Source organism: Curcuma longa, chromosome 9 (genome assembly GCF_044706935.1).
Source record: "Curcuma longa cultivar G26 ecotype Majalengka, Jawa Barat chromosome 9, ITB_CL_G26_1.1, whole genome shotgun sequence".
NCBI lineage: Eukaryota > Viridiplantae > Streptophyta > Magnoliopsida > Zingiberales > Zingiberaceae > Curcuma > Curcuma longa.
In genome coordinates, this window is record NC_133869.1 from 821,034 (window position 1) to 832,495 (window position 11,462).

General features: G+C 35.7%; 1 protein-coding gene across 1 annotated transcript; it reads left to right on the forward strand.

Moving 5' to 3' along the window:
- Positions 1-3,282: 3,282 nt before the first annotated feature.
- LOC141835362 (zinc finger CCCH domain-containing protein 18) lies at positions 3,283-10,873 on the forward strand. Its single transcript, XM_074722806.1, has 4 exons — positions 3,283-3,485; positions 5,652-5,969; positions 8,727-8,787; positions 8,990-10,873. The coding sequence occupies exons 1-4, from the start codon at positions 3,351-3,353 to the stop codon at positions 10,000-10,002; spliced, it is 1,527 nt and encodes a 508-aa protein (XP_074578907.1). The 5' UTR covers positions 3,283-3,350; the 3' UTR covers positions 10,003-10,873.
- The last annotated feature ends 589 nt before the right edge of the window (positions 10,874-11,462 follow it).

Below are 11,462 nucleotides of genomic sequence, written 5' to 3' on the forward strand. Positions count from 1 at the left end.
TGCTTGTAAGTGTGTTTGGTTCTTAGCAAGTTTAATTAGTTTGCTATTAAGCGTGCTCTTCTGTTTTCTGTGCTACTTTTACTTTGGAATAAAATTGCTCTTATCATGAGCGGGTAAACTCTGCTTCTAGGTAAAGAAAGTAGGTCTTAATCCTATTTCTTCTTATTGTTGTCCTCAGTCCTTATCCAAATAGTCTCTAAAGAGATGAACAGTAACTGTGGAAGACCTAACTATTGGACTAATAAGACCTGTGCTGGTTAAGTAAGGCAAGGTTAAACACCATAAGACCTAAAGAGAGCCGGAGCATAGTACCAATAATAGTTCTTCACAGGTGAGGCTCATTGGAAGCAATAAGAACGAAATAAGATTGGTCGTCTTTCTTACCTAGACCTTTACAACGTCCTACTTATTTGCTTAACTTAGACATGTTTACTTGTTGAAATACTGTTTCCTTGTTTCTTACCTTTTCTACTTACTTGCTGCTACACTTAGCACTTGCATTTAGATAAAAAAAACAAGCAAGAGAAGGTGGTACCAGAGCTCCAAGACCATGGACCATGACATATGACATCAACTCTTACTCCTAGATTAGACTATTTAGACTTAGCTCTTTAGCCAACTAGGACAGTAACTACAACTGATTCCTATAAACATTATTGTTATATACGATCCCAATCTCCCAATCATACTTTACATTCTGGTTCAGCACAACTAAATACACTGACAGATCTATAAATAGGACTAGAAAAAACTAAAAACTTTGCCAAATTCAGAATCATATAACTTTAAAACAACTAATACAAAAGATAGAACTACAAAATCAAGACTTAAAAGCTTTACAGAGAAACACTGATTTCTTAAAGATACTCAGGACATTTTAAATAAAAAATTCAGTCAACTAATTTTATCCACTCTTCCAAAGAAATAGGACTTTCTCCTACTAGCTAAACAAATAGAAGATGAGTTTAAAGCAATACATGGTATTTTAAAAGAATTGAAATATAAATGAACAAATTATAATATGAGAATACATGAAGAAGCCTTGAATTTTACACAACAATATTCAAAAACAAAAGAGGATGACTATTATTATAAAGTAGATTTTCCATGGAAAAGAGATCAAATATTAACACAACAAAATAATACCATAATATCACTCTTAACCTCTTTACATCACAGAGTAACTTTATTAGAAAACATATTATTACAATTAGAAATGCAAGTACAAAAGAATAACTAAACAACTGAGTGGAAAAATAGTATAGATATCTTAACAAAAGACTAAAGTAAATTATCAACATGAAATATTATTCCTAGAAGACAACCAAAAATATATTCCTTTCTGATCTATACAAAATAAGTCTTACAAGACCAAATCAGACCCAAACTGAAACCGTTACTGGTCTTTCTAGAACCCTTAGGGACCTGCAACAGAATACAACATCTTGGTTAGACACTTTATTAAATAGACGAACTAGTACCTCTAGTCACCAATTAGAAGAAATAATAGATGTAGACAGGAATTTAAAATTATTTTCAAATGCATAATTAAATACGTTAAATCCCAGACGATTATACAATCATGGGGCTTTATCTTTCACCACCTCTGTTTTTAGACATCATAAAACAGAAGCATTACACCTCCCAGATGGAATAGAGGAAAGACTTAATTTAATGACAGACGAATCAGCTAAAGCACTCCTTACAAGAAAATAGAATTACATCCACCTAGGTTTAATTGTCCTAGGACTAAGAAGCTTAACACGAAAAGGGTAGGAGGTAAGGTATTAGTAGTCTTATATGATTCATGAATTTCAATAAGGAAAAAGCAATTATTGGCTTAATTGAAGTAGATATGAACAATAATATTGGAATAACATATATCTGTTCTAATTTTAATATGACTATAACAGATTTTGTGAAACATATAAAAATTATGATACAAGCCAAAGGATATGGGGATTTTCAAAGAAACAATATTCAGTTAGATATCATATTCCTAGGGAAAACAATGAATAATAAAAATAATAATTTTAAAATCAACATACAAAAAATGATTGAAACATTAACAACATAAGGAATTTATTTTCTGAAACCAAGAGAATTTGACTCAAAAATATTAGCAGGTTTAGAATGGACTATTAATTTAGAACCCTAAAATCCTTGATTAAAACCTAATGACTCTATTATTTATAAAGACAGACATGAACATTTAACAGCCAGATTTAGTGGATATAATCCTATCACAACATCACAACAAACAGAAGAAGAAGAAGAAGAAGAAACTCTTAATATGATGAATAGAGAAGATGATAACAATTTTTTTGATTATATATATATATACACTAGCAGAAGCTGCTAAATACTTAACCATCGAAGACTTAATCGAATTGGAACACTTTGAAAAACTACGTACATTTAAAATTAGAAAGTGATTGAGAACTATATTTTGATAAAGAATAAAATATAATTGCTAGAAAACAAGAAAGAAACTTAATGAATCCCTTAGAATCAATAGGAACTTCTAGACCATCATTTGAAGTATAATATCTTGAAAGTTCTACGAGAATAATGGATTATGGACAGGGACATCCTCCCAGAACTAGTATATAGCTCCTTATACAAACAACAATTCTCTTTTAAGAACAATAAGAAAAAGAACACCAGAAATGATATTTTTTGGATGAAATACAGTATTACTGAATATTATAGAATGTGATCCATAATTATATGACACATACTTAGAATAGTGGATTGTCTCAGTAAAACGAGACTATCAAGCTAAACATAAATTAGATATAGAAACAGAAGAAGCATGATGAGAGGATGTGAAAATTATTTAGGAGATGTAGCTAAAGCTGCATAGGAAGCATATAAAGAAAAATTTTCAAAAGAAATGACTAGAATAGAAATAATTTTTAAAATTTTTATTATACAATCCATAGACGTCTTACAATATGAGATACTAATACAGATTTAGATATTAGACAAAGAAAAACTATAAAAAATTTAAAATAATTATAATTATTTAGTTGGAAGTGAATCAAACTCTTTTGTAATGACTTTATATGAGATAAAGTACCATGAGTAGATGTAAAGGATGAAGTGTCTCGAGTTTGATCATCTTTGTCTAGTTACGATGGTCCGTGTGAGATCCAATGACATCAGAACCATGGAAAACGAAAACGCGTTGGACGGTTGAGATGTCATGTTCATTCAGCTCGATATCCTATTTAAGACCACGGGAGTCTCGACCGCCGCTCTCGAACCGGTCGACGGTCGGCTCTCCCGATCGAAACCCTCGCGACCTTTCTCGCTTGCTACCCTCCTTTCTCTTCTCCTCTCCATCGATGGCGAGGGAAGGCGGCGACGACGAGGCGTCTATCGAGCGGCAGTTGGAGCTGCAGGTGGAGGAGCAGAAGGAGTCTCTGGCAGCACTCGACGAAGCGCTCGCTGCTGACCCTTCCAATCCGGAGCTTCTATCGGTACGTACTCGACCCTGGAAAAGGGGTCTTTCTTGCTTCACAATGTATCTTTTACTCGCTATCTCTTAGGGTCTAAAAATGTCGATCTGGATTATCCGGAAATGCGATTCTGTACGGGGAATCATGTTCTAGTTTCTCCCAGCTTCCTATTCTAATGTTGGGAAGTGTAATGATTTTAAGAGTAAACTTCTCAGGTGATAATTTGGAACAAAAATAAATAAGCTGTGCATGAATTGCTTGGTATAACCTGGAATAGATTCTTTCTAGAATTCATCTTCTCGGTTACTATGGGATTATTTTTGGGAATTATGCGAACTCATTGATCAAATGTTATTCTTTGTTAGTATTATTTCGTCTCAATAACATGTTCGGGTTCTTGTATTTGTTTTTGCCACTATTTGGACTTTGCCAACTATCTATGTTATAATATTGTATGCCCTTGAGATGATGATGCAATGAAGATCAGTGTTCAGTGGTTAATGAATTATGATTGTCTACACTCATCTATGATTTACTCAGGACAATTTACAAGAATCATTTTTTTTCCTTTGGTTTCTTTTTGGTTTCTCCTTGCTGAATGCACTCATTCTCTATAAACCAACAATCCTATTTATTGGAATTAGACACACTTATGTCTTAGTGTTGTAGTCCGTTATGTATTTGATACAAGAACAGCTTGTTTGTGCATTTTTAGTGTTCTTCATTTATATTAGGGGAATTACACCAAAAGTGCATGAACATAACTCTAAATATCTAATTAATATATAATATGAAAACCTACCATGCCACAACACCCACAACGCCCTCATTTGCTTCTTGTATGCCCACTTGTACTGGCTAACAATCATCAATGATTCAATGACCAACTTCCTTCTCAATTCTTATGCCACCCATTTCTTCTAGTTCTACACTACAGACATGAACAACATTGTCATCAAGTGCTACTTCGTCTAAAGTCTTGTCTGATTGCGTACCTCTCCATGACCATGGACTCCATCTATGCTGTCCAGTAGACTCTGAAGACACCACTGAATGGGCTTGGGCCAAGGTTGTCACCATGGGTTTCACCAAAGTCACAACTGGTTCATTTTCATGCAAGTGGTTTGTTGGAATCTCCTCGAGGATCTATAAGAAGCTAGAAGTCCTGTAGCTTACTCAGATATAGGTAGAGGGTGGGATTCACATGCAGGCACCATATTATAGAGGTGGAGGGATGAGGTAGAGGCAAAATCAAGGAAGGGACACAAATGTAGAGGAGGTTGGGGTCGAGGTAGAGGGTTTGACTGGAAGTTGGGATGTTAATGTGGATGCCATTATGAGAGAAAAGGGGTGGTAGTGAATGGGGGATGGATGAGATAGGAAAGATAAGAGGATTGGTCAATAGGAGTGGATGGGAGGAGAGGGGTTGAAGTGTGGAAGGGGCCATGGAGGTGAAGGGAGGAGGAGCAGGTGACTCCCAATTTGGTTTTTATTTTAAAATAACTTTTTATAGTTGTTTGCCATTGAGTGAGATACAATTTTCAGCAACACAGTGATAGGCTCCCTCTAATTTTCATAAAATTTTCTAAGTTTCTCCTGGTTTTCCATGGAAAATTTTCTTCCATTTTTCAAAGATTATATTTTCAGTCAATATGAAGGGGAGCTTTGGTTTTCCATGGAAGTACGGGTTTTTTTCAAAGGCTTCCATTTTTCAAAGATTATATTTTCAGTCAATATGTTTCTTGTTTAGATACTAATTAGGCATTTGAATAAAATTAAAGTGCCAATCCTGTAATTTACCTTTTATTTTATATTTACCTTTATTACAGTCTTTGCTCTTCTTTGGGTAAGTGTTTGTAGTCTGTGCGCGATGTACATTGTCTTTTTTGGGGACCATCTTTCTTAGCTGTTTAGTTGCTTCAAATATTGTGTGTAAAATTGTATGATGAATGATTGTTATAATCATTTCTTGGTAATGCAGTACTTGGAAAATTGTAACTGTTCTTGAAGTCTGAAAGCTGAATGTATGGAATTGTACTCCTGACTTCTGTTGATATTGTAATATGATATTGTCTAATTCTCACTTGTTAGTTAGCCATTGGAAGTCTCTTTCTCAAGTAGTTAAATTGGTGAGGAATAAATTTCTTGTCTTGCTTGTAACTAATACAGTTGTTTATTTTCCTTAAGGTTCATGGAGAGCTTCTCATGGCAATCAAGGATGCAGAGGAGGGTCTACTTAACTTGAAAAGGTCACGTTTATTGAGGGAAGCTGATATGATCTTTTCTGGCCAAGATGCTGGATCAGCAAATGTGGATGTCAAAATAGAGTCTTTGGATTCTAGAGAGGACGAACCAGAACCACTGAAACCTGAAACCTATTCTTTGGGGTCAAAATGTCGATTTCGGCACTTGGATGGACGCTGGTATAACGGTCAGATAGTAGGACTAGAAGGTGCTAACTCAGCAAGAATTTCATTCCTTAACCCTACATCTGAAAACATGATGGTGTGTACAACTTCCTTTCTTTTCTTCTTTCTCTTTTATACTAGACTGATTTTTCTTGTCTTCCATTTATGATCAAGTAGTCTGAATTCTCTACCTGATTTTGCTTAGCACTCTGCTCTATTCGCTACTCTTTAAGTTACACATAATAGCCGTACCACGTGACACTTGCATTCCAAGGTCTTTGTTTGTTGCCATGCAACATAAATTTTAGGTACAAAACATTGTCATTACATTTTTTTCTTTTTACGGGACTATAAATTAACATTTTAGGATTTGTTTGATGATGAGTTGAAACATTTAAATTTTGTAGATATCCTCTACTTTGACCGACAAGGATTCTCATCAAACATTTATGACAAGCTGTTGGTCTTGTCTTCAGTTTGTATTTTTTTTTTGTAAGAACTTGTGTGATATTTGTGTTGCATGGATCATTTACCTCAGACGATATACTTTATCAGTTAAATGTGCAAATGTTGCATTGGTTTTTTACAGAGTTACTGATTTCTCCCCATCCATTTTGTTTGTGCAGTTCCCATGTAGTATCCTTGGTGTTCGTCTGGCCTATCATATTAGCACCTTTTCGATAGAGTTACTATGTGATTTTCTTTCTACCATTGGATTATTCTATCTAGTGTAGGCACATGTGTCTTGGTGGTGATGTTAATGCTTGAACTTATGTAACCGAGTGAAAAATCCAGGGACCTTAGTAAAGGCTTACATGACCATTTTTAATTAACATCCTTTTTTTGTTTTTACAATTCTTGCCCTTGTTTTCAAGCATTCATGTTATAATTTTTCCTGTGGCTGCATCTTGGTGGGGAAGAATGGTGTGAATGGCTGATTAACATATTCAAAATTTTCAAAATTGTTGAAAATTCCAAAGTTGTCTATGCCATTTAAATTTTTTTAAGATGTTATATTTTCTAATTGGTAGGGAAGAATATCTTAGATTTTTAAAAGTTGTTTACTTTTAAGAAAAATCAATTAGATTTTTTTTGAAATAAATTGAGTTATTATTTTACGAAAAATGAGGCTTATTGTAGGACTATAAAATGATGTTAGCATCCTGTGTTTGGACAAATTTTAGTTAATAAAGAATCTCCTTTTTATGGGATGAGAGTTCAATTTATTGTTGCATCAGTTAGTATAAGAGTCAATTGGCATAATCTTTAAGCTTCCATGCCCCCCTCATCCACTTGTCCCACGACGACTCTCCTTGGATCACTGTAAGTCACTTCCATCTGCAAGAAAGAAGCAAAACAAGAGAGAGAAACTCTAAATTGAAAAAACAAAAAATTGTCAAAAAAAAATAGTGGAAAAAATAAAAAAGAAGAGCAATATTGGAAAAAGGAAAGGAAAAGAAAATAAGAAAAGAGAAAATTGTAGTTTCCTTTCCACACTGGGTTTGACTCTCCAACTTCACAATATAGATTATTGGATTCTATGTTACTCAATATGGGTATTTGACATGATTGTATTTATCGATGTCTGATGCATGTTTTTTTTTTTTCCAAAATGGGCACACAACTCGGTTGTAAAGGTCCAAATCTTGGACATGGGTATGGGGACACTCATGTTTGAAGACACTAACATACTAATATGGTTACATATTTAAGGCTTAATATTTTGTTATTTAGCCAAATTAGTAATGAGTTAATAGAGGTTGATTTGTAGCTAACTGGAATCTCTTTGGGTCCAATTAGAGGATTTATGAATTCCCAAGGCTTAAGATTAGGCTTGAATTTGGTTCAGTTCGAACATGAACCAGGACCAAATCAGGTGTTTATTAGCTGATCCAAACCTGAACCAGCTGTAAACTGGTCTGGTTCAGTGGAAGGAATTTTTGGGGTTCATTGATGTTGTGAATCAATAGGGTTTTGCTGCTACAACTTCCTGTGATGTCTCTCCCCTTGTCAGTCTACTACCAACGTCCTCCCGCCCTCCCATGCAGATGCTGAGAAGCTAATGCTATCCTGTCCTCTACAAGAAGAGCTTCAGCACCTTATTTCTCCTTCATGCTGCAGCAACAAAGTTAAACTCCTCCAGTTCCTCTTTTCTTCGCAACAAAGTTAAACTCCTCCACTTCCTCTTTGCTTCATCCTGCATTTCTTCATATTTTATTCTCTTATGCTCCTTTATCCTTTCATCAATTCACCTGAGGAAATCGATGAGTCTGCCTACCTCGTTGGACTTGTTTGTGATACTTGTACCCATATTGAATTGTGTTGACGCGAGTACAAGAGGGAGAAGCAGCAAGTCTGAATAACAAAGTTTGGATTCAAGTTTCAGGTCTCAGTTGATGGGTAGAAGGGTCTCATGTGACATTCACTTCATGTGTCCTAAAAGATCAGTTTTTTTGCCTATTCTCCATGCCCCCACTTTGAAAAAATAATCTCGTGTTTGACATCTAGATCCCTACATGTGCTGGATAATGCTGCTAAAGTCCTGAATTATATAGGTTCTGTTGACTTCAAAGATCTTTCATATAAGAGGAATGCAGAACCTATCATAGAGTGAAATAAACTTTCAATGGATCTTGAACTATTATGGTGGCTTTATATCTTGCAACTTGCAATGTCACCTTCAATGCGATCAGTGGAATCAATTCTAAGGGAAGTACCAAATAATGGTGTAAACTTATCCTGCATAGTTTAGTTTGTTATCGCAGCATTTCTTATTGTACATATGTGATGACTAGAAGCCTCAGACTACTTCCTGATTAGCAGCACTAACTAATACAAGTCCACCCAAGTGCAGATGTGCAAGTTCTTCCTACAGCAAAGATGTCGCTTTGGTAGTAACTGCCGCTTATCACATGGTATGTTATTATTCAAGGCTTATGAGATTCATATCCTCATTCTTGCCATAGCTTTTGATTAGAATATATGGGTACTTGGTGCGATGTGTTATCCTAGCAAATTTATTTTCTGTTCAACAATGGAAACCTGGATGTTATGGTTGTTTTGTGATATACTAGGAGCAAAGATGACCATCTAATTCTAATATAAACTGATTGGCAGGATTTGTTCTTCCAATTGCATCGCTGAAGAACTACATTCCAACTTCATGGAATCAATCTATGGTAGGATCCAGCATTTGGGCTACCCCTGTAAATATTTCTGGATTATGGCAAAAAGCTGAGCTCCAATCATGGGATGATGAACTCAGGATAGCTCAAGTTGTTTTCCAACACGATGGGAGCTCTCTGAAGCTGACAAGTGATTTTCTCTCCGTATTAGAGTATGCTGAAATGAGTGATGATAATGAGGATGATGACTTAAGCTCTGAAGGTTATGGTTCAAGTGAAGAAGAGGAGGATACAGACAGTGGAAATGACTACCAAGGTCTAGGCTTTTTGGATCCTACAACATTACAGAGAGGAGTTCAAACTGAGACTCCTGTGTTTGCAAAATGGGAGAATCATACACGTGGTATTGCTTCAAAGATGATGGCCAGCATGGGCTATCGGGAAGGGATGGGACTTGGTGCATCAGGCCAAGGAATACTTGATCCAGTCTCTGTCAAAGTTCTTCCACCAAAACAATCTCTTGACCATGCTTTCGCTAATGATAAGGACGAAGGAAGGTTAGGCCAGGGCAAGAAACGCAGCAGGGGTGGCAAGAGAAAGCGTGAAAGGCAGTATGCAGAAGCTGTCCGGGTTGCAAAAACCAAAGATGAGCTAGGACCAGATGTTTTTAGCTTCATCAATAACCAATTGGCAGGGCAACAAGATGTTGCAGATGGTTCTGCTAATAGAAGTAAAAAGGGTACTGGTGATGGCGAACGGTCTGCCAACAGGCAGGACAGACGCTCATTGGTAGCTTATGATGATGAAGTAAAAGAGTTAAGAATCAAGATTGAGAAGCTCAAAGAGATGGCAGATCGCAACTGCAAGGATAAGGCAGTGCATGAAGCAGCCTTGAGAAAACTGAATGAAACACGTAGGGCTCTGGCAGATGTAGAGGCTGCTCATGCTGCAGCCTCCAGTGCTGTTGCCAACAAGGAGAAAGAGAAAAAGTGGCTTAAATTCTGATGTTGCTTTGACCTAATTCTTTCTCTTCACGCAAATGCTGAGAAGACTACACTACGGGGGAAGAAGAGTGTTTGTACCTGGAGATTTTATTACTACCAATTGAAGATGGAATTGGTCCCTACTTCACAGGATCCATACTTCATTCTTTTGATTGCTTCAGAACTGCATTAGGCTTCATCTGGGTTCATCATGTAAATATTCTGCCCCAAGTAGGAATTGTCCGTGCTTATGGTTAATACTAATACATGAGCATCATCACTTCCTAGTAGCAGGGGAATTTCCCTCATTTAAAGCATGGTTCTTAATATAAATGTAGAAGAGATGATATTATGAGAATGAACTTATTGCTGAACCATGTTCCCACGAACATGTTAACCCAAAGCTTGTCTGTAAAGAATTGATTGATTGGTATCAATGTGATCGATTAGTCAGTCTAATGGATGTTTGATTACTGTTTAGGATATTGCAACTGCTTCGCTACCCCTGAAATGAAATAGCATGAAGCATACAAAGGCCAAATTGCAGAATTTTTGTATGTGGGAATCATAATGACTGATGAATGTTATGTTTGACACAGATATTCCAAGTATGGTTTCGCATGAAGTGAACTGCCCTCCAAGGCTCGATACATTTTGGCTTTCACAGATGAGGTTCATGAATTTTATCAATGCTTTCAGAGATGACATGGTAATGTTGAAGATGTTTTCTGAGAATATTTGGATGTTAGAATCTTAAAAATATCATAAGAGTAGTTATCAAGCATTAAACACAAGATATCAACAGCTAGACAGTTTTTCTTTTTTGAAGACATTATATTTTACAAAACTTGAACTTAAGTGGTTCCTTGTAGCATGAATTGAGAAAGATATTGTGAGCCAGTGGAACATAATATGTTTGAATCGACTGAAATAATTCCTGTCATATTAGGCTTTTTTTTAGATCATTATAAGGTAAAACTTCAATTTTTTAAATTTATTTTATGGGGTTCAATCATGACAAGTCAAGGAAATACTATGAAACCCAGGTAACTGTTCATTATAGAATGAACTGAGGAATAGTTGAGGTTCATAATATGTTAGTATCAATAGAAATAATTAATTATGATACTGAGAAAAATTTTGCAGATCATTTATTAGGCATAAGTGTAGATCTTTTATTTTATTTTGTGGGATTCAGTGTGTACAGATGACCTTATCGAGCATTAACTAAGTTTGCCATTTATTGTAGCTCCTACCAAACGACTATCATGTAGCTTTTACCAAACAACAAGCAATCTAAGGATCTATCTCCATGGAAACTTTGCAATCTTCTATGGACTCTCAAGGTTACAGTGCCCAAATGGTGTGCTATTGTTGACCCCTGTGGGTTGAAAGAAACTCTTTGATCCATTGTACTCACTTAAAGAAATTTTTTATGATTGATCCATTATACTCATCTCTATAGTTAATCATGGTGATCGG